The 24225-nt window shown below is 48.0% G+C and overlaps 1 protein-coding gene across 1 annotated transcript in view; it reads left to right on the top strand.

Moving 5' to 3' along the window:
* The window catches only part of slc4a1ap (solute carrier family 4 member 1 adaptor protein), a 209883-nt gene that overhangs the window by 106649 nt on the left and 79009 nt on the right, over positions 1-24225 (top strand). The window contains exon 10 of the mRNA XM_078399941.1: positions 2515-2626. Within this exon, the coding sequence (XP_078256067.1) occupies positions 2515-2626 (112 nt within the window). The remainder of the gene's footprint in view (positions 1-2514; positions 2627-24225) is intronic.

The raw sequence follows: 24225 nt of genomic DNA on the forward strand, positions 1-24225 counted from the left end.
TTGTAGTATATAGATGGCCCAAACACAGGCAAACAGGACCACCTAAGATGGGGCACAAAAGGATATGAAGTCCTGGAGTAACTCAGCGGGTCATGGTTACCCGCTGAGTTAGTCCAGGACTTCGTATCCTTTTGAGCCCCAAGGGGGTCACAAAGACCATGGTTAGGACAACATGGTTAGGTGGCGTTTCCAGGCGGGACTCCTCTTCAAACTGACCCGCTGAGTTACTCAGGGTTACTGAACTGAGTGACTGAGCGACAGTTTCGTCCCAGCTGTTATCAGGCAACTGAACAGTCCTCTCACCGACTAGAGAGCGGTCTTGACCTCACATCTACCCCATTAGAGACACTCGGTCTGTCTTTAATCGGACTTTACTGGACGTTATCTTGCACTAAACGATATACCCTTTATCCTGTATCTGTACACTGTGGACGGCTCGATTGTAATCATGTATAGTCATCCCGCCGATTGGATAGCACACGATCAAAAATGTTTTCACTGCACCTCAGTACACGTGACAATACAATACAATACAATATACAATATAATATATCTTTATTGTCATTGTACAGGGGTACAACGAGATTGGGAATGCGCCTCCCATACGATGCAATAATTTAATTAATTTAAACAACAACAACCCAACAAAACAAATTGTAACAGTTTTAAGACAGAATAAAGTGCAAGTAGATCTGTGCCGGTTCACTGTGCGATGCGACCATCCGGCTCAGCAGGACCGGTTCATAGCAGCTATGGCCCTGGGGATGAAGCTGTTCCTGAGTCTGGAGGTGCGGGCGTAGAAGGCCTTGTATCGTCTGCCCGATGGTAGAAGTTCGAACAGACTGTTGCAGGGGTGTGAAGAGTCTTTGTGGATGCTGGTGGCTTTTCTGAGGCATCGTGTGTTGTAGATGCCCTCTAAGGCTGGTAGCTGTGTTCCGATGGTCCTCTGAGCTCTATGGACTACCCGCTGAAGAGCTTTCCTCTCTGCCTCCGTGCAGCTGAGGTACCACACAGGGATACCATGTGTTAGGATGCTCTCTATGGTGCAGCGGCAACAATAAACTAAACTGAGCTAAACACCACAGCACTTTGCGTTGGAAGGAACTGCAGATGCTGGTTTACTGAAGATAGACCCAAAAAGCTGGACTAACTCAGCCGGTCAGACTGCATCTCTGGAGAAAAGGAATAGGTGAAGTTTCGGGTCTAGACACCTCTGAAGAGGCTGTCTGACCCGCTGAGTTACTCCAACTTTTCGTGTCTAGTGTTTTTACAGGAGTTGGGGAGAGGTGAGGATGATGTTTTGATGCTTTGATGATTGGGATGAAAAAGCACCTATAGAAACATAGAAAAATAGGTGCAGGGGTAGGCCATTCGGCCCTTCGAGCCAGCACCGACCGCCATGCAATACGATCATGGCTGATCATCTAAAATGAGCATGGCTGATCATTTCGGATCGAGACCCTTCTTCAGACTTTGTGTTCTTTTGCGTAAACCAATGTAGAATAGAATAGAATAGCCTTTATTGTTATCCAAAAACATGTTTTTGGACGAAATTCCGTTACCCATGGTCAACAATGAGAAGCAATAAAAAGAAAGCAATAAACCCCACAATCACAAAACCAACACAAAACAAAAAGAAACATCCATCACAGTGAGTCTCCTCCAGTCATATTCTTGCCATAGAGGGAGTAATTTGTGCCATAGAGGGAGTACAGAGAAGGTTCACCAGATTGATTCCTGGGATGGCAGGACTTTCATATGAAGAAAGACTGGATAGACTCGGCTTGTACTCGCTGGAATTTAGAAGATTGAGGGGGGATCTTACAGAAACTTACAAAATTCTTAAGGGGTTGGACAGGCTAGATGCAGGAAGATTGTTCCCGATGTTGGGGAAGTCCAGAACAAGGGGTCACAGTTTAACGATAAAGGGGAAGTCTTTTAGGACCGAGATGAGAAAGGTTTTTTTTCACACAGAGAGTGGTGAATCTGTGGAATTCTCTGCCACAGAAGGTAGTTGAGGCCAGTTCAATGGCTATATTTAAGAGGGAGTTAGATGTGGCCCTTGTGGCTAAAGGGATCAGGGGGTATGGAGAGAAGGCAGGTACGGGATACTGAGTTGGATGACCAGCTATGATCACATTGAATGGCGGTACAGGCTCGAAGGGCCGAATGGCCTACTCCTGCACCTACTTTCTATGTTTCTATCTCCTCACCGTGATGGAAGGCCAGAAAGTATTTCTCTTTCCTGCGTCTTCTCCCGCGGTCAGTCGGTCAAAATTGCCACGTTGGGGCTCAGAACATCGAAGCCCCCGCCGGGCGGTGGAAACCCCACGGCCTATTCCATGCCGCGCCGGACGGTGAAAGGTATCTGCAGTTCTTTGATTCTACCGAGAGATCGGGCATCTGGGTCGGCGGGGACGAATCGGGCTGAAGGATTTGTTACTGCGATGTGTGTTCGCTGCAGATGTCCGATTTTCTTTTTAACGTGTCAAAAAAACTTTTTTGTTTCCAAAGGATTGGTGGACAAACTGGAGACCCGGGGGCCAAGCCGAGGAAAATCTCCGTGCCCATGTTTGGGGCAATGAAGGGAGGGAAGAAGTTCAAGCTGAAGACTGGCACGGTTGGGGTGAGTGGAGTGAAGTGAAATGTGAACATTCTTTCAGTGGAGGAACAAAGTCCTGCAGGCAGTGAAGAAAGCGAATGGTATGTTGGCATTCATAGCAAGAGGATTTGAGTATAGGTGCAGGGAGGTTCTGCTGCAGTTGTACAGGGCCTTGGTGAGACCGCACCTGGAGTATTGCATACAGTTTTGGTCTCCTAATCTGAGGAAAGACATTCTAGCCTTAGAGGGAGTACAGAGAAGGTTCACCAGATTGATCCCTGGGATGGCAGGACTTTCATATGAAGAAAGACTGGATAGACTCGGCTTATACTCGCTGGAATTTAGAAGACTGAGGGGGGAATCTTATAGAAACATAAAATTCTTAAGGGGTTGGAGAGGCTAGATGCAGGAAGATTGTTCCCGATGTTGGGGAAGTCCAGAACCAGGGGTCACAGCTTAAGGATAAGGGGGAAGTCTTTTAGGACCGAGATGAGAAAACATTTCTTCACACAGAGAGTGGTGAGTCTGTGGAATTCTCTGCCACAGAAGGTAGTTGAGGCCAGTTCATTGTCTATATTTAAGAGGGAGTTAGATGTGGCCCTTGTGGCTAAAGGGATCAGGGGGTATGGAGAGAAGGCAGGTACAGGATACTGAGTTGGATGATCAGGCATGATCATATTGAATGGCGGTGCAGGCTCGAAGGGCCGAATGGCCTACTCCCGCACCTATTTTCTATGTTTCTACCACAATCCAGCTGGAAAGCTACTGCCTGAGCATCTCCTTTAATGGCAGGCAATCAAAGCACTGCCAATGGACGATTCACTGGTTAATCCGTTCCATCTGTCTCTATCTATTTTCATTCAAATTTTGTCAAGACGGTGAATGCTGATGACCTTGCCAATTTAAAAGAATTACCGAGACTGACTGTGCGAAGGAGCTTAATGAGCATTTGTAGCAATTCAGTCCTTAACCCAATAATGCTTCAGTGCAGCCTGTCTTTGTCAATTCATCTCTCTTGCCCTGCTGGGCTCAGCATCTCTCTGGAGCTAACGTGTTACTTAAGCCAAGAAACAGCCCACTCGTTCCAACAGGTCAAGCCTCTTTACTCATGCCTCACACAAGACAGAATATAGAGCAGTACAGAAGATAGACACAAAGTGCCGGAGTAACTCAGCGGGTCAGGCAGCACCTCTGGAGAACATGGATAGGACCTTTCTTCAGACTGAAGGGTCGCCAGAGATGCTGCCTGACCCCCTGAGTTATTCCAGCGCTCTGTGAAACGTCACCCATCCATGTTCTCCAGAGATGCTGCCTGACCCCCTGAGTTATTCCAGCGCTCTGTGAAATGTCACCCATCCATGTTCTCCAGAGATGCTGCCTGACCCGCTGAGTTACTCCAGCATTTGTGTCTATCTTCGGTGTAAGCCAGCAACAACAGTTCCTTCCCACAGTACAGTTCAGGGATAGACATTTCACCCCACAGTGTCTGTGCCGAGACATGATGCAAAGATAAACTAATCTTATCTGCCAATTCAATGGACGTTATGAAAATGAATTGGACAGAACATGAGTGGTCCATTCAGCCCTGTGATCTTGATCATGGCTGACTCTACCACAATTCTGTATCTATTCTCTTCGTTTAGTTTCGAGATACAGCGCAGAAACAGGCCCTTTCGGCCCACCGGGTCCGCGCCGCCCAGCGATCCCCACACACAAACACTATCCTACACCCACTAGGGACAATTTTTACATTTACCAAGCCAATTAACCTACACACCTGCGCGTCTTTGGAGTGTGGGAGGAAACCGAAGATCTCGGAGAAAACCCACGCAGGTCACGGGGAGAACGTACAAACTCTGCGCAGACAGCACCTGTAGTCGGGATGGAACCTGGGTCTCCGGCGCTGCATTCGCTGTAAGGCAGCAACTCTACCGCTGCGCCACCGTGACCGCCCTTACGGGATTTCTTACGGGGCACCACGGTGGCGCAGCGGTAGAGTTGCTGCCTTACAGCGAATGCAGCGCCGGAGACCCGGGTTCCATCCCGACTATGGGTGCTGTCTGCGCGGAGTTTGTACGTTCTCCCTGTGACTGAGTGGGTTTTCTCCGGGTGCTCCGGTTTCCTCACGCACTCCAAAGGCCTACAGGTTTGTAGGTTAATTGGCTTGGTAAAATTGTAGATTGTCCCACGTATGTATAACAGTGCTAGTGTAAGGGGTGATCGCTGGTTGGCGTGGACTCAGTAGGCCGAAGGGCTGGTTTCCTCGCTGTATCTCTCTCTAAAGTCTACTCTATACCATTGCCAGACAAGAAGGCAACCTTGCCCAACAAAAAAACTGTAAAAACAGAAATGTCTCCTATCCATGTTCTCCAGAGATGCTTTTTATTCACAAACTGCTGGAGATTTTTAAATTCTTAAAACATATAGCGATCCAATTTATTTTTGCAAGGCACCAGTTTTTAAATCACCTCAGACTGAGGAAGGGTCTCGACCCAAAACGTCACCCATTCCGTCTCTCCCGAGATGCTGCCTGACCTGCTGAGTTACTCCAGCATTTTGTGAATAAATCGATTTGTACCAGCATCTGCAGTTATTTTCTTATTCTCCAGAGATGCTGCCTGACATGACCCACTCAGTTACCCCAGCACTCTGTGTCTTGTCTTTTTGTAAACCAACACTTTAGTGTAGCTTAGAGGTACAGCGCGGAAGCAGGCCCAGGGCCGTCTTAACGCATGGGCCTGATGGGCACTTGCCCGGGGCCCCACGAGCATAGGGGCCCCATGCTGATCTGTGTATGTTAAGTGACTTGCAATAAATAAATACTACTTTAAAAATGTAGGTTCAATAAGTGCTTTTTTCACAACATTTTAGGTCCCTAAGTGCTTCTCACAGCGATCTGTAAGTGCTTTTTGCAACAATGTAGCACCCTAATCCATCGCTAAGTGCTTTTCGGTAAGTGCTTTTCGCCGGCACGACAGGGGGGGGGCTGGTAGGGAAAGGGGGGTGGGGGAGAGTAACGGTAGGGGCCCCAGTACACTGCTTTGCCCGGGGGCCCATAATGCTGTAAAAACGGCCCTGAGCAGGCCCACCGGGTCTGCGCCACCCAGCGATCCCTACACACTAACACCATCCTACACCCACTAGGGACAATTTTTACATTTACACCAAGCCAATTAACCTACAAACCTGGAGTGTGGGAGGAAACCGAAGATCCCGGAGAAAACCCATGCAGGTCACGGGGAGAACGTACAAACACCGTACAGACAGCACCCGTATCATATCATATCATATATATACAGGCGGAAACAGGCCTTTTCGGCCCTCCAAGTCCGTGCCGCCCAGTGATCGCCGTACATTAACACTATCCTACACCCACTAGGGACAATTTTTACATTTACCCAGCCAATTAACCTACATACCTGTACGTCTTTGGAGTGTGGGAGGAAACCGAAGATCTCGGAGAAAACCCACGCAGGTCACGGGGAGACTGTACAAACTCCTTACAGTGCAGCACCCATAGTCAGGATCGAACCTGAGTCTCCGGCGCTGCATTCGCTGTAAAGCAGCAACTCTACCGCTGCGCTACCGTGCCGCCACCCGTAGTCGGGATGGAACCCGGGTCTCCGGCGCTGCATTCGCTGTAAGGCGGCAACTCTACCGCTGCGCCACCGTGACCGCTCAAAACCCAGTGAAACAGGTTCTGGTTCTCAGAGCAGGTGGATTTTAAATTATTTTTTTTTGCGTTTCATTTTAGCACTCACTCACAGGGCATCCCTGCTCACTGAATGTAGCATTCCATCAGCAAACTCCTATAGTGCCTTCTCCACTGGCTCACTTCCAGAAATTGTTCCCTTCACTCTGCCTCCATCCGCTCTCCACACGCCGAGTGATTTAAAAACTGGTGCCTTGCAAAAATAAATTGGATCGCTATATGTTTTAAGAATTTAAAAATCCCCACGGGCCACCCTGCTTGTAAAATGAGATATTTATGCAGCGTGACAAGAGGCTTGATTATTTAACACAAAAATCTATCATCTGAATTATTTATTGTTAAAAGAGGTAGTAAACCTTAGGTGCAATAATGATTTTTTTTTAGCTGCAAAGCTTTGAATTACTTATGAGACTGAATAAAACACAAAACCAGAGGCTAAGATATGTTGTGTTCGATGTATGTTTGATAGATGCTGTTGTGATCTTGCGCTGCCTACTAATTAGTCTCTCGTTTTGCCATAGATGAATGGTTAGCTAGATATTCCTAGCCAGACTGAAGGATTTCATGTGTTTGATCTTAGTTAGGTAAATCAAAGCTCTGAATATACTTCAATGTATATAGATATTTTTGTTTTTGTAACACTTTTTTTCTAATCTCTTCTCCTTCACAACCTTCTGCTGTGCGGGATTAGGAGACAGAGTTTGTGTCAATGGAGATTTTGCTTTTTCTATAAATGGGTCAGGAAGTGGGTGTTTTGTGAATATAAAAACCAGGGGTTGCCAACTATCGCACTCCCAAATACGGGACGAGGTGACGTCACCACCCCGCGCCCCCACGTGACCGCGCCCAGCCAGCGGCCACGTGCTCCCGCTCCACCAATGGGCCAGGAGGCGGGTTGCTAGGCAACCTCCGCTAGGCGGCCTCCGGGCCTACACTGTCCGCACCTACACTGTCCGGAAGGTAAGCACAGGTTTGAACCATCATCTGCAGTTTTTTTCCTACTACACTGTCCAGACCTACACTGTCTGGGCCTACAGCTTCCGGGCCCACAGCGCCCACCGGGCCTAATACAGGCCAAGGGCCGTCCCCTACAGGACAAGCCAATTTAGCCCAAAATACGGGATGGCCCGGCTAATACGGGACAGTTGGCAACCCTAGATGTAATGCTGGGGTTTTGGAGTATCGTCAGCAGTTTTGGGCCCCATATCTGAGGAAGGATGTGCTGGCTCTGGAGAGAATCCAGAGGAGGTTTACAAGAATGATCCCAGGAATGAGTGGGTTAACCTCTGATGAGCGTTTGTCTGCACTGGGCCTGTACTCGCTGGAGTTTAGAAGGATGAGGGGAGAACTCATTGAAACGTAACGAATAGTGAGCGGCCTGGATAGAGTGGATGTGGAGAGGATGTTTCCACTGGCGGGGAGTCTAGAACCAGATATCATAGCCTCAGAACTAAAGAACGTACCTTTAGAAAAGAGATAATAATAATAATAATAATAATAATAATGCATTACATTTATATAGCGCTTTTCAAACACTCAAAGACGCTTTACAGGGATTACTAGAACATAGAGAAGTGAATAAATAGATAAATAAGTAAACGAACAGAGAAAGGAGACAGAAGGTGAGGTGACCTTCAGTGGTTGAAGGCAGTGCTGAACAGGTGAGACTTCAGTGATGTTTTGAATGTGGTGAGTGAGGAGGAGTCTCTGACGGTTTGGAATAGTGAGTTCCAGAGGGTGGGAGCAGCGATGGAGAAAGCCCTGTCCCCCCAGGATCTGAGTTTGGTCCGGATGGGGGGGGAGAGGAGATTGGCAGCAGCAGAGCGGAGGGTGCAGGTGGGAGTGTGCCTGTGGAGGAGGTCAGTCAGGTAGGATGGGGCCAGGTTATGGAGGGCTTTGTAGGTCATGAGGAGGATTTTGTACTGGATTCTCTGGGGGATGGGGAGCCAGTGGAGTTTGTAAAGGACGGGGGTGATATGGTCACGGATCGGGGAGTGGGTGAGTAGACGGGCAGCGGAGTTTTGAATGTATTGAAGTTTACTGATGATTTTTGAGGGTGAGCCATAGAGGAGGCTGTTGCAGTAGTCCAGACGGGAGGTGATGAAGGCGTGGATGAGGGTTTCTGCAGCTGTGGAGGAGAGGGATGGACGGAGACGGGCAATGTTTTTGAGGTGGAAGAAGGCTGTCTTTGTGATGTGTTTGTCGAAGGAGAGGGTTTGATCAAAGATGATTCCAAGATTCCGGATGTGAGGGGAGGTGGATACTGGGAGACCATCAATATTGAGGATGAAGTTTTGGGTGGATTTGGTGAGTGTTTTTGGACCAATGATGATTTCAGATTTGTTGCAGTTGAGTTTGAGGAAATGTAATTGAAGCCAAGATTTTATTTCAGTGATGCAGTTTGTCAGTGTAGAGTGTGTGGTGGTGGAGATTGACTTGGTGGAGATGAGGAGCTGGATATCATCGGCGAAGCAGTGGAAGTTGAGACCATGACGGCGGATTAATTGACCAAGGGGGAACAGGTAGAGGATGAAGAGGAGGGGGCCAAGGACTGAGCCTTGGGGGACACATTGGGGGAAGGGAGCGGTGGGGGATTTACAGTTGTTAATGGAGATGAACTGGTGCCTGTCAGAGAGATAAGATTTGAACCAGGATAGAGCTGTGCCGGTGATGTTAAAGGAGGTTTCAAGTCGGGTGAGGAGAATGGAGTGATTTATGGTGTCAAAGGCGGCGCTGAGGAGGAAATCATGAGGAGGAAATAATTTAGTCAGAGGGTGGTGAATCAGTGGAATTCATTGCCACAGACTGCTGTGGAGGCCAAGTCAGTGGGTGATTTTAAGGTGCAGATTGATAGATTCTTGATTAGTACGGGTGTCAGGGGTTATGGGGAGAAACAGGAGAATGGGGTTGAGAGGGACAGATAGATCAGCCATGATTGAATGGCGGAGTAGATTCGATGGGCCTAATGGCCTAATTCTGCTCCTATAACGTTTGAACTTATCGGGCGCTTGCTGGTGAGGTTTTATAGTTATACAGCACGGAAACAAGCCCTTCGGCCCAATTTGCCCATGCTGTCCAAGATGCCTCGTGCACGCTGGTCCCACCTGCCCTTGTTCCTCTAAACCTATACTATCCATGTACCTGTCCAAATGTCACTTAAATGTTGTTACAGTACCTGCCACAACGACCTCCTCTGGCAGCTCATTCCAAACACCCACCAGTGAAAGAGTTGCCCCTCAGGTTTCTATTAAATCACTCCCCACTCACCTTAAACCTGTGTCCGGTGGTTCTTGATTATGTCTATGTGTTTTTGGACAGTACCATACCTTCATTAAGGTACACATTGGAATAAGACCACTTAAGACACACATTGGAAATGTGGAAATTTGACTACAGTAAATGTATTTTCTAGTTTTGACACACAGAAGGACTCAGGGGCCTGAGCTACGGGGAGAGGTTGAGCAGACTAGGACACTCTCCCTTGGAGCGCACGAGGATGAGGGGTGACCTTATAGAGGCAGATAAGATCATGAGGGTAAATGAACAGAATCTTTTACCCGGAGTAGGAGAATCAAGACCCAGATGACATAGGTTTAAGGTGAGGTGGGAAAGATTCAATAGAAATCTGAGGGGCAATTACATTTTATCTATCTATCTATCTATCTATCTATCTATCTATCTATCTATCTATCTATCTATCTATCTGTCTGTCTGTCTGTCTGTCTGTCTGTCTGTCTGTCTGTCTGTCTGTCTGTCTATCTATCTATCTATCTCTATCTCTCTATCTCTCTGTCTGTTTATCTGTCTGTCTATCTGTCTGTCTATCTATCTATCCATCTGTCTGTCTGTCTGTCTGTCTATCTGTCTGTCTGTCTATATCTATCTGTCTGTCTGTCTATCTATGTCTATCTGTCTACCTATCTATCTATCTGTCTGTCTATCTATCTATCTGTCTGTCTGTCTATCTATCTATCTGTCTGTCTGTCTATCTGTCTATCTATCTATCTATCTATCTATCTATCTATCTGTCTGTCTGTCTGTCTGTCTGTCTGTCTGTCTGTCTTTCTATCTATCTATCTATCTATCTATCTATCTATCTATCTATCTATCTATCTATCTATCTATCTATCTATCTATCTATCTATCTATCTATCTATCTATCTATCTATCTATCTATCTATCTTTTCACACAAAGGGTTCTGACGATCTACCCTATCTATGCCTCTCATAATTAAATATACTTCTATCAGGTATTAGGTGTTCCAGAGAAGATAATCCAAGAGTGCCCAGCGATTCCCTGTAGCTAATACTTCATATCTTCACTTACATTGGCTTTGTACAAATGTACTGCATTTTAAAAGATTCTGCCAGTGTAGATGAAAGTCCACGACAATGGTGCTGCAGTAGAGCTACCCTGACTATGCCACCCAGTGCCCGTTCAAGAAGGGCACCTGGACATTGCCCTTCTCATCTCCACATCAGTGTGATTTCTGAGTGAGGACTAAGGAGTTATTTTTCACGATGTGCCCGTGCCTTCCGGTAACTAGGGTGATAGCGCCTGGTATCATTTCATGTCCAGCCTTGAACCCAACGACAAGACAGCACAGCGGTCGAGCTACTGCCTCACAGCACCAGGGACCCGGGTTCCATCCCGACTACGGGTGCTGTCTGTACGGAGTTTGTAAGTCACCCCCCGTGAGTTTTCTCCGTGATCTTCGGTTTCCTCCCACACTCCAGAGACGTGCAGCTTTGTAGGTTAATTGGCTTGGTAAATGTAAAAATTGTCCCTAGTGGGTGTAGGATAGTGTTAATGAACAGGGATCGTTGGGCAGCGCGGACCCGGTGGGCCGAAGTGCCTGTTTCCGCGCTGTATCTCTAAACTAAACTAAATCTCTAAACTAAACTGAAAGGCCGGCCTAATTCGGTCTGTCCTTTTCTCACCTCCAGTTTATTCTCTCACCTCCCCACCTCTACTTTCAGTCTGAATAAGGATTCTGACTAGAAACGTCACCTATTATTCTCCAGAGATGCTGCCTGACCCGCTGAGTTACTCCAGCACTCTGTGAAACGTCACCCATCCATGTTCTCCAGAGATGCTGCCTGACCGGCTGAGTTACTCCAGCATTCTGTGAAACGTCACCCATCCATGTTCTCCAGAGATGCCGCCTGACCCGCTGAGTTACTCCAGCACTTTGTGTCTGTCCTACTTTGAAGAGGTTCGGCTTCCTCTCTCCGATGGGGGTTCTGTGAGACCCTCCTTCACTGGTCCCCCTCTGTGATTCCTGCTGTCCTCTTGCTTTTCAACCTGTGGTCCCACCCAGAGTCTGTAGAAGGGTCCCGACCTCAGTTTAGTTTATTGTCAGGTGCAAAATCATGATTTTACAAAATCATAAGAGGAATAGATCGGGTAGATGCACAGAGTCTCTTGCCCAGAGTAGGGGAATCGAGGACCAGAGGGCATAGGTTCAAGGTGAAGGGGAAAAGAATGAATAGGAATCTGAGGGGTAACTTTTTCACACAGAGGGTGGTGGGTGTATGGAACAAGCTGCCAGAGGAGGTAGTTGAGGCTGGGACTATCCCATCGTTTAAGAAACAGTTGGACAGGTACATGGATAGGATAGATTTGGAGGGTTATGGACCAAGCGCAGGCAGGTGGGACTAGTGCAGCTGGGACATTGTGGGTGAGTTGGGCCGAAGGGCCTGTTTCCACACTGTATCACTCTATGACTCTATGTGCAATGATGTTGCGTTGTCATCTATTCATATTCCCCCCAAGATGCTGTGTGATCCAGCACTTTGTGCTCGACAGCATGAGGGCTTATACACTTTAGTCAGGTAAACGATTATGAGGAGAAGGCAGGAGAATGAAAGGGAAAGATAGATACAGAGGGAAAGATAGATTAGCCATGATTGAATGGAGGACCAGGCTCGATGGGCCGAATGGCCTAATTCTGCTCCAATGACCGATGAACTTTAATCTCAACGGCCAGGGTGATTTATGATTCAGAAATTAACTGCTGAGAGCATCATATCACAAAGAGGATTGCCTCCGTTAAGACTGCGACGTCTGAAACGCATGCATCTCACTCATCTGTGTAGGAAAGAACTGCAGATGCTGGTTTAAATCGACGGTAGACACAAAATGCTGAAGTAACTCAGAAGAAGGGCCTCGACCCGAAACATCACCCATTCCTTCTATCCAGAGATGCTGCCTGACCCGCTGAGTTACTCCAACACTTTGTGCCTACCATCTCACTCAACTTCTCTCCTTATCCAACACCCTTTGCCTCCTTTTCACCTCTCGCCCTTATCACTTAGAGTCCATCCATTTGTCAGTCACCCCCCTCCCCACCCCTCAGCTGTATCCACCTATCACTCACCAGACTTTATCCCGCCCCTGCTCTTTTCCAGCATCATCTCCGCTACTTCAATTAGTCTGAAGACGGGTCATAGAAACATAGAAAATAGGTGCAGGAGTAGGCCATTCGGCCCTTCGAGCCTGCACCGCCATTCAATATGATCATGGCTGATCATCCAACTCAGTATCCTGTACCGGCCTTCTCTCCATACCCCCTGATCCCTTTAGCCACAAGGGCCACATCTAACTCCCTCTTAAATATAGCCAATGAACTGGCCTCAACTACCCTCTGTGGCAGAGAATTCCACAGATTCACCACTCTGTGTGAAAAAAAACTTTCTCAACTCGGTCCTACAAGACTTCCCCCTTATCCTTAAACTGTGACCCCTTGTTCTGGACTTCCCCAACAAGCTGCCAGAGGATGTGGTTGAGGCTGGGACTATCCCAATGTTTCAGAAACAGTTAGACAGGTACATGGATAGGACAGGTTTGGAGGGATTGGACCAAACGCAGGCAGGTGGGACTACACTGTGTCACGCTGTGACCACGACAACTCTTTCCGAACATCTGCGTAAGAAATGAATGTTCATTCACCGAACCTCTCACCTCATTGTTTTGAGAGTATATTTGCACCATGAATATAATGGGCTCTACATGATAGCTCTGAAGAATAAAAGGATGTTCTAAACATCTTAAGAAGAATTTACATTTTTATATCTTTCTAAATCCGTCCAAAATTCTACTTTAAAAAAAAAAAATCCTGGATCGTGAATGAATGCTTTTAGGCGATTGTAAAATAAATAAATTGAGACTCCAACTGATTTTGTTTTAAAAAGAGCAACAGCTGAGAATTTGGATTTTCAGGCAATCAGATTTTAAATGCAGCCTGGTGCTGACATAAAGTACTTGGATATTGCGATGGTGTAATTTCAAAGAGCCTTGAGCTGAATTATTTGGATAAAAGGAAAGGCTTGCAATTATATAGAGCCCCTTACACCTCAGGACAAGACATAAAGCACTTTATAGCTAATGGAATAATGGAATACATTTGAAGTCTAGTCACTTTTAATGTAGGAAATGAGGCATCTCGTGCAAAGCAAGATCCCCCCCTCCCCCCACCCCCACTCCCCAATATATTTAGTTTAGTTTAGAGATACAGCGCGGAAACAGGCCCTTCGGCCCACTGAGGCCGTGCTGACCAGCGATCCCCGCACACTAACACTATCCAACTCACACTGGGGACATTTTTTACGTTTACCAAGCCAATTAACCTACAAACCTGCACGTCTTTGGAGTGTGGGAGGAAAGCGAAGATCTCGGAGAAAATCCACGCAGGTCACGGGAAGAACGTACAAACTCTGTACAGACAGCGCCCGTGGTCGGGCTGGAACCCGGGTCTCCGGCGCTGCATTCGCTGTAAGGCGGCAACTCTACCGCTGCATTACGTTGCTCCCCCCCCCCCCCCCCCCTATTTGAGGCACCAAAGTTGAAAATTCCCTTCTTCAATTAACAGTCTGAAACGTATTAAATAAACCAAAAAGCACTGGCAGGCCCTCAGTTTAAAGTCATATGTGAAAGATGACTTTCACCTCCTCCAACCTCATCTATTGCATCCGCTGCTCCAGATGTCAATTTCTCTACATCGGCGAAACCAAACGCAGGCTTGGCGATCGCTTCGCTCAACACCTACGCTCGGTCCGCGTTGGCCAATCTGATCTCCCGGTGGCCGAGCACTTCAACTCCCCCTCCCACTCCCAGTCTGACCTTTCTGTCATGGGCCTCCTCCAGTGTCATAGTGAGGCCCACTGGAAATTGGAGGAACAGCACCTCATATTTCGCCTGGGCAACTTGCAGCCCAGCGGTATGAACATTGACTTCTCCAACTTTAGATAGTTCCTCTGTCCCTCTCTTCCCCTCCTCCTTCCCAGTTCTTCCTCTATCTTCCTGTCTCCACCTATATCCTTCCTTTGTCCCGCCCCCCTGACATCAGTCTGAAGAAGGGTCTCGACCCGAAACGTCACCCATTCCTTCTCTCCTGAGATGCTGCCTGACCTGCTGAGTTACTCCAGCATTTTGTGAATAAATACCTTCGATTTGTACCAGCATCCGCAGTTATTGTCTTATGTTAACATAGGAAAAAAATCCTCTTTTCTGTCAAGGAGGATTAATTAACTCCTCTCCCAAAAGATAGACACAAAATGCTGGAGTAACTCAGCGGGTCAGACAGCATCTCTGGAGAGAAGGAATGGGTGATGTTTCGGGTCGAGACCCTTCTTCAGACTGAGCGTCAGGGGAGAAGGCAACGCAGAGATAAGGAAGTGCAGGGTGTGAAAAGGAGACATCAAAGGTCAAGCAAATGTAGAATAGATCATTGTTAGCTCGGAGAAGGTGACAAAGGCAAACAGAGAAAATGTAATCGGGGACAGTCAGACTGGTAGGAGAACGAGGATGGGGGAGGGATGGAGAGAGAGGGAAAGCAAAGGTTACTTGAAGTTAGCGAAGTCAATGTTCATACCGCTGGGGTGTAAGCTGCCCAAGCGAAATATGAGGTGATGTTCCTCCGATTTGGGCTGGGCCTCCTCTTGATCAAACTGAATGCAGGGGCAATTTCAGAGTTTGAATTCCTTAAGAATTGGAGGAGTTTACAGGACAGAAAGTCAGTACAGTTTATGCCTATGCCAGGTGAGAAAAAGCAAAACACAAAGACACAACGGCAACCTTTAGCCCCTTCAGACTGAATGTCGTAGGGGGGGTGAAAGCTGGTAAAGCAGAGCTGGGGCCAGGACAAAGCCTAGCGAGTGATTGGTGGATACAGGTGAGCGGGGGTTGGTGGGCGGATAGGTGTTGGTGACAAACACTGGTGGTGAAGAGGTTTAGTTTAGTTTAGAGACCCAGCGCGGAAACAGGCCCTTCGGGTCCACGCCGACCAGCGATCCCCGCACACTAACACTATCCTACACCCACCAGGGACAATTTTTACATTTACCAAGCCAATTAACCTACAAACCTGCACGTCTTTGGAGCGTGGGAGGAAACCGAAGATCTCGGAGAAAACCCGCGCAGGTCACGGGGAGAACGTGCAAACTCCGTACAGACGGCGCCCGTAGTCGGGATGGAGCCCGGGTCTCCGGCGCTGCATTCGCTGTAAGGCGGCAACTCTACCGCTGCGCCACCGTGACCGCCCTGAATGGTGTCCGATGCAGCGAGACGAGAAGTGAAATGTGATCACTGCACCCATCGGTTTGTCAAACCCTCCCATCAGCTGTGCCCAACCATCACTTGCCAGGAAAAAAGACACGTAGTGCCGGAGTAATCACGGGGCTGCGCAGTGGCGCAGAGTTGCTGCCTCACAGCGCCAGAGACCCGGGTTCAATCCCGACTACGGGTGCTGTGTGTACGGAGCTTGTGTGTTCTCCCCGTGACCTGCGTAGGATTTCTCTAAGATCTTCGGATTTCTCCCACACTCCAAAGACGTACAGGTTTGTAGGTTAATTGGCTTGGTATAAGTGTAAATTATCCCCAGTGTGTGTAGGATAGTGTTAGTGTGCGAGTATCGCTGGTCGGTGCGGACTCGGTTGGCCAGTTTCCGTGCTGTATCTCTAAACTTAACTGAACTAAACTACAGCGCCAGAGACCCGGGTTCCATCCCGACTACGGGTGCCGTCTGTACGGAGTTTGTACGTTCTCCCCGTGACCTGCGTGGGTTTTCTCCGAGATCTTCGGTGTCCTCTCACACTCCAAAGACGTACAGGTTTGTAGGTTAATTGGTTTGTGTAACTTGTATAGGACTAAAACTAGTGGACGTTAGTCGGCATGGACTCGGTGGGCCGAAGGGCCCGTTTCCATGTAGTATCTCTAAACTTAACTAAACTAAACTCAGTGAGTCAGGCAGCATCCCTGGTGAACATGGATAGGTGAAGTTTCAGATTGGGACCCTTCTTCAGACTATCACTCGCCAGGCTTTTGCCACGTCCAACGCTCTTTTGTACCCTCACCGTCTGCAACGATCAGTCTGAAGAGGTGTCCCGACCTGCAACGCAGCCCGTCCTTTCCCTTGGCAGATGCTGCCTGACCCGCCTGAGTCACTCCAGCACTTTTGTTTAGACTTTACTTTCGACGGCTACATTTAATCTGTGTGCAGTTTTGGTCTCCAAATTTGAGGAAGGATATTCTTGCTATTGAGGGAGTGCAGCGTAGGTTTACTAGGGTAATTCCCGGGATGGCAGGACTGTCATATGTTGAAAGACTGGAGCGACTAGGCTTGTATACACTGGAATTTAGAAGGATGAGAGGGGATCTTATCGAAACGTATAAGATTATTAAGGGGTTGGACACGTTAGAGGCAGGAAACATGTTCCCAATGTTGGGGGAGTCCAGAACAAGGGGCCACAGTTTAAGAATAAGGGGTAGGCCATTTAGAACGGAGATGAGGAAAAACTTTTTCAGTCAGAGAGTTGTAAATCTTTGGAATTCTCTGCCTCAGAAGCCAGTGGAGGCCAATTCTCTGAATGCATTCAAAAGAGAGCTAGATAGAGCTCTTAAGGATAGCGGAGTCAGGGGGTATGGGGAGAAGGCAGGAACGGGGTACTGATTGAGAATGATCAGCCATGATCACATTGAATGGCGGTGCTGGTACGAAGGGCCGAATGGCCTCCTCCTGCACCTATTGTCTATTGTCTATTATGTAGGAAGGAACTGCAGACACTGGTTTAAACCAAAGATAGACACAAAAAGCTGGAGTAACTCAGCGGGTCAGACAGCATCTCTGGAGAAAAGGAATAAGTGATGTTTCGGGTGGAGATCCTTCGTTTTGGGCTGAGACCCTTCTTCAGACTGATTGGTGTAGAGGGAGAGGATGCTAGAAAAGAATCTGAAGAAGGATCTCGACTCGAAACGTCACCTATTCCTTTTCTCCAGAGACGCTGAGTTACTTTTGTGTTCTACGCAAGATTCCCGCATCTGCAATCCCTTGCGTCTCCAACTAATAAAGAACTAACCAACTAATCCCTCATTCTAAGCTTTGCAGGTTATGGCAGTTCGCCTGCTTATTGAGCTTTTTATTAATGTGATTAATTGATGTGATTCCAGGGCAGCAAAGTGGCACTGCAAAAGTACCACTGCAATTGCAGTAGGAAAAAAACTGCAGACGCTGTTTTAAATCGAAGGTAGAAGGGTCTCGACCCGAAACGTCCCCCATTCCTTCTCTCCCGAGATGCTGCCTGACCCGCTTAGTTACTCCACCATTTTGTGTCTACCTCCCTTCCATTGACTCCATTTATACCTCACGCTGCCTCGGCAAGGCCAGCAGCATAATCAAGGACCAGTCGCACCCTGAAGTGTGAAAACGCACACCTCCAGATTCAGGGACAGTTTCTTCCCAGCTGTGATCAGGCAACTGAACCAACCCACCACAACCAGAGAGCAGTGCTGAAATACTATCCACCTCTTTGGTGACCCTCGGACTATCCTTGATCGGACAACTCCAGAATTTTGTGTCTAACTGCAGTTGCAGTGCTCACCATTGCAAATTAGCAACCCACTTTTAAATGTATCATCTTCTTCTTGCGTTTGAGGCAACAGAAGTTATGAAGCTGCTTCTGCTTCTGCTGCCTCTGTTTGTTGTCGTTCGCCTGACTGAGGTCAGTTGACAGGGCTCACCGCGGGGAGGTAGACAACATGAGCCCCTGTTAAATGTATGAAACACTAACACAGTCGAACACGCACGGTGGCGCAGCGGTAGAGTTGCTGCCTTACAGCGAATGCAGCGCCGGAGACTCAGGTTCGATCCTGACTACGGGCGGCGTCTGTATGGAGTTTGTACGTTCTCACCGTGACTTGCGTGGGTTTTCTCCGAGATCTTCAGTTTCCTCCCACACTCCAAAGACGTGCAAGTTTGTAGGTTAATTGGCTGGGCAAATGTAAAAATCCACCCTAGTGTGTGTAGGATAGTGTTAGTGTGCGGGGATCGCTGGGCGGCGCGGACCCGGTGGGCCGAAGGGCCTGTTTCTGCGCTGTATCTCTAAATCTAAATCTAACATGGTAGAGTTGCTGCCTTACATCGCCAGAGACCCAGGTTTGACCCTGACTGCGGGCGCTGTCTGTATGGAGTTTGTACGTTCTCCCCGTGACCGGCGTGGGTTTTCTCCGATTTCCTCTCACATCCCACTGGCACTATCCATCACACTATCCAAAAAATCTACCATTTTTTTTTACCAAAGCCAATTATCGTACAAAACTGTAGGTTAATTGACTTCGGTAAGAAAATTGTAATTTTTTTGGATAGTGTGTAGGATAGTGCTAGTGTTATTTATTCACAAAATGCTGGAGTAACTCAGCAGGTCAGGCAGCATCTCAGGAGAGAAGGAATGGGCGACGTTTCGGGTCGAGACCCTTCTTCAGACTGATGTCAGGGGGGCGGGACAAAGGAAGGGTATAGGTGGAGACAGGTGGAGTGTACCTGTCTCCGTGGACAGCGTGGACTTGGTGGGCCGGAGGGCCTGTTTCCGCGCTGTATCGCTAAAGTCAAAAATCTACTTGTGCTGTTAGTGTGCTCTCACTAATCTATATACTAAAACTCTCGTTTGTTTGTTTGTTTGTTCCTGAACTACAGCCAAAACGGTGCACGATAGCGTAACAATTTTAGGCCCACCTTACTCACCGTCGTCCCTTTGGTGCTAATGGAAGAAGTTTCATTGAAATCGGTGTTATATTTTTAAAGTTATTCACATTTTAAAGTTTAAATCTATCTCCTAGGGAGGGAGGGGGGAGGAAGAAGGGAGGGAGGGGGGGAGGGAGGGAGAGGAGTGGAGGGAGGGGGGGAGGGGAGGGAGGGAGTGTAAGAGGGGTTGAGGGGGATGGAGGGAGGGGGAGGGAGGGGGGGAGGTGAGGGTGCTGCACCAATGCAGGAGAGGTTTGGGCCCAACGGGTCCACTTGGTCTAGTGATTTATACAAATCTTTACCACTAACTCGGTGAGAAAAAACCTTTACTGACCTTTTCCTCTATTCCTTCCTTTAACTGTATCACGCCTTATCATTGACATCTATCACTCTTAATCTTACTTCCCTAGAATAAATCTGCCCTCAAACTTCACTTTCCCGAAGAGAAAGATTCTAAAGATTTTATCAGCTTCTAATTTAAGTGCTGGCACCCAAAACGCTTACATAAACATTAGTTGCCAAATGGCAACTTTAATTTTAGTAACTGCTGTAACAGTCCAACCTAGCAGGTACAATAGCTAAGCTGTATGTTTTACGTGTGATTGCCAAAACTTGGTCTTCAGAGTGATCGTGACAGGAGGAGTCCCTGTTAAGTGCAGGGGGTTTAGTTTAGTTGAGTTTATTGTCACGTGTACCGAGGTGCAGTGAAAAGCTTTTGTTGCGTGCTATCCAGTCAGCGGAAAGACAATACATGATCACAATCGAGCCGTCCACAGTGTATAGATACATGGTAAGGGAATAATGTTTAGTGCAAGGTAAAGCCAGCAAAGTCCGATCAAGGATAGTCCGAGGGTCACCAAAGAGGTAGATAGTAGTTCAGCACTGCTCTCTGGTTGTGGTGGGATGGTTCAGTTGCCTTATAACAGCTGGGAAGAAACTGTCCCTGAATCTGGAGGTGTGCGTTTTCACACTTCAGGATGCGACTGGTCCTTGATTATGCTGCTGGCCTTGCCGAGGCAGCGTGAGGTATAAATGGAGTCAATCGAAGGGAGGTAGACACAAAATGGTGGAGTAACTCAGTGGGTCAGGCAGCATCTAGGGAGAGAAGGAATGGGTGACATTTCGGGTCGAGACCCTTCTTCAGACTGATGTCAGGGCAATAGAAGGGAGGTTGGTTTGTGTGATGGTCTGGGCTGCGCCTGAGAGAAAACCCTTGCTTTCACTCTCTCTCGACCCCTCCCCAATCCTAGTTCTCCGACCAGTCTGACTGTCCCCCTGATTAAATTTTATCTCTGTATGCTTCGTTGTCACCTTCCCCATGCTAACAATGATCTATTCTACATCTTCCTTGATCTCCGTCCCCTTTGATCTCACGTTTTCACACCTGACACTTCCTCATCTCTGTATCTCCCTCTCCCCCGACTCTCAGTCTGAAGAAGGGTCTCGACCTGAAACGTCACCTATTCCTTCTATCCAGAGATGCTGCCTGATCTGTTGAGTTACTCCAGCATATTGTGTCTGAAGAAAGATCTCAACCCGAAACGTCACCCATTCCTTCTCTCCTGAGATGCTGCCTGACCTGTTGAGTTACTCCAGCACTTTGTGAATAAATACCTTCGTTATGTCTATCTTCAGTGCAAACCAGCGTCTGCAGGTCCTTCCTACTAACTTTAACTTCTGCCGTTTGTTTCGTGACTTTGTCATTTAAACCGCACCTAGCATACTTGCCTAACATTCCTGTTAGCCAGAGTGAGGCCTCAAACACAAACTGGAGGAACAGCACATTATATCCCACTTGGGTAGTTTTAAGCCCAATGGTATGAACATTGTATTCTTCAATTTAGGGTAACAATCCAACAACCTCCACCCCTTTAGCTCCCCCCTCTCTTCCTGCACTGCCCCCAGATGCATTCACAATTCTCCCTCGATTCCCCCCCCCCATTCCTTTCCTCCGGCTTCACATTGCACTCCTCTTATCTGACAGCCATTTGCCTTCTTTTCATCTCTGGCCTTTGTCCAACTCACCCGTATCCACCTATCACTTGCCAGGCTCTGTCCCGCCCCCGCCTCTTTTCCAGCTTACATCCCCCACCACAATTAGTCATGGAACGTAACAGCACAGAAACAGGCCCTTTGGCCCACCTTGCCCATGCCGACCACGATGCCCGTCTACACTGGTCCCACCTGCCCACGTTTGGCCCATATCCCTCCAAACCTTTCCAATACATATTCCTGTCCAAATGCCTTTGAAATGTTGTTATCGTACCCAATGAGGAAAAACTTTTTCAGTCAGAGAGTTGTGAATCTGTGGAATTCTCTGCCTCAGAAGGCAGTGGAGGCCAATTCTCTGAATGCATTCAAGAGAGAGCTAGATAGAGCTCTTAAGGATAGCGGAGTCAGGGGGTATGGGGAGAAGGCAGGAACGGGGTACTGATTGAGAATGATGAGCCATGATCACATTGAATGGCGGTGCTGGCTCGAAGGGCCAAATGGCCTCCTCCTGCACCTATTGTCTATTGTACCTGTCTCAACTAGCCTGAAGAACGGTCCCGACCCAAACGTCACCTACCCATTTTCTCGAGTGATGTCGCCTGGCCCGCTTAGTTACTCCAGCACTATGTGTCTTCTTTTTTAACATCCCAGCTAGGGGGGCGCAGTGGGGCAGCAGCAGATTTGCTGCCTTACAGCCGTGCGTACTGTTTGTACGTTCTCCCCGTGACCGCGTGGGTTTTCTCCGGGTGCTCCGGTTTCCTCCCACACTCCAAAGACGTGCAGCTTTGTGGGTTAATGGCCTTTGGTGAAAATTGCAGATTGTCCCTAGTGTGTAGGATAGTGCTGGCGTGCGGGGATCGCTGGTCGGCGCGGACACAGTGGGCCAAGGAGCTTGTTTCCGAGCTGTATCTCTAAACTAAATCCCAGTAACCTGGGTTTCCATGCACTTGAACCTGGTGAGTCAAATCCCCTCAAATTTCTGCTCATTCTGAAAGGACTTTTGTAAAATAACCTTCCACAGACTAAGTACAGCTCCATGTGATTTGGAACAAATTAGCACCAAATGCACAGGTGCCATGACAGTGGGAGGCAGCAGAGTAATGCTGAACCGGCAGGAGGGACGCTTATAGAGTTTGGATTAAATCTAATCAAGAAAAATTAAAGGTTGCTCTCCCCTGCGGCTAGCTTGCTGTCATGACAGACAGACAGAGGGAGGGAGGGAGGGAGGGAGGGAGGGAGGGAGGGAGAGAGAGAGAGAGAGAGAGAGAGAGAGAGAGAGAGAGAGAGAGAGAGAGAGAGAGAGAGAGAGAGAGAGAGAGAGAGAGAGAGAGAGAGAGAGAGAGAGAGAGAGAGAGAGAGAGAGAGAGAGAGAGAGAGAGAGAGGGAGGGAGGGAGAGAGGGAGAGAGAGAGGAGAGTGGGGAGGAATAGGGGCAGAGAGAGAGAGACAGAGAGATGAAGCGAGAGAGACAAGAAGAGAGAGCGAGACAAGGAGAGAGAGAGTGTGTCCCTTCTTCAGAAGGTAGATACTGCCAGATCCGCAGAGTTACTCCAGCGCTTTCTGTCCCGCTGTTTAATAGTGCTGTTTACGACACCTTACATCACTTAGCTCATGATTAAGACTCGACAGATTTAATGGTACTTAGTTGGAATGGATTTAACCTCGGCAGTTTTAAGCAGCCAACACAATCAAAGTCGTGTCCCACCCTCAGTCATTCCTTCTTCTCCCCATTCCCGTCCGGCAGAAGGTACAGAAGCTTGAAAGCGCGCACCACCAGACTCAGGATCAGCTTTTTCCCCTCTGTTATCAGGCTTCTGAACGGCCCTTCCATAAGCTGGGGCACTGCCCGATTCACCTCTACCCCATTGCGGACATTGGACTTTGTCTCTGGAACTAATGCACTACAATGCTGAGAACTACATTCTGCACTCTGTATCTTCCCCTTTGCTCTACCTGTTGTACTTGTGTTTGACTTGATTGTATCTATGTATGGTATATATCTGATGTGTTTGGCTAGCATGCAGAAACAAGGTTTTTCACTGTAACCTGGTATGCAAAACAATAATAAACTTAAACCTAAACTTTGTCAGCAATTTTATTGTATACATTAAGTTATCCTCTAAGAAGGTAATAAAGTTATAAAGTAAGTTACCAAGAACGGACATTGAATTATGTAAAAACAGAGTAAAAACATGGAACTGCAGGTGGTGATTTTTTTTTCTAAAGTCACCAAGTGCTGGAGTAACTCAGCGGGTCAGGCAGCATCTGTGGAGAACATGGATGGGTGACGTTTCACAGAGTGCTGGACTAACTCAGCGGGTCAGGCAGCATCTGTGGAGAACATGGATGGGTGACGTTTCACAGAGTGCTGGAGTAACTCAGCGGGTCAGGCAGCATCTCTGGAGAACATGGATGGGTGACGTTTCACAGAGTGCTGGAGTAACTCAGCGGGTCAGGCAGCATCTCTGGAGAACATGGATGGGTGACGTTTCACAGAGTGCTGGAGTAACTCAGCGGGTCAGGCAGCATCTGTGGAGAACATGGATGGGTGACGTTTCACAGAGTGCTGGAGTAACTCAGCGGGTCAGGCAGCATCTCTGGAGAACATGGATGGGTGACGTTTCACAGAGTGCTGGAGTAACTCAGCGGGTCAGGCAGCATCTCTGGAGAATGTTGGGTGACGTCATCTATCCATGTTACTCCAGGGATGCTGCCTGACCCGCCGAGTTACTCCAGCACTTTGTGTTTTTTTAATTACCTAATATAAATGGATCCCAGTTTCCAAAGATGTGCAGGTTTGTAGGTTAATTGGCCTCTGTAAAACTGCCCCTAATGTGCAGGGGGTGGACGTGAAAATGGGATAAATAAACGGGACTGGGTGATCGATGTTCAGCATGGACTCAG

Source organism: Rhinoraja longicauda, chromosome 5, assembly GCF_053455715.1.
Source record: "Rhinoraja longicauda isolate Sanriku21f chromosome 5, sRhiLon1.1, whole genome shotgun sequence".
In the NCBI taxonomy this organism is placed as follows: domain Eukaryota; kingdom Metazoa; phylum Chordata; class Chondrichthyes; order Rajiformes; family Arhynchobatidae; genus Rhinoraja; species Rhinoraja longicauda.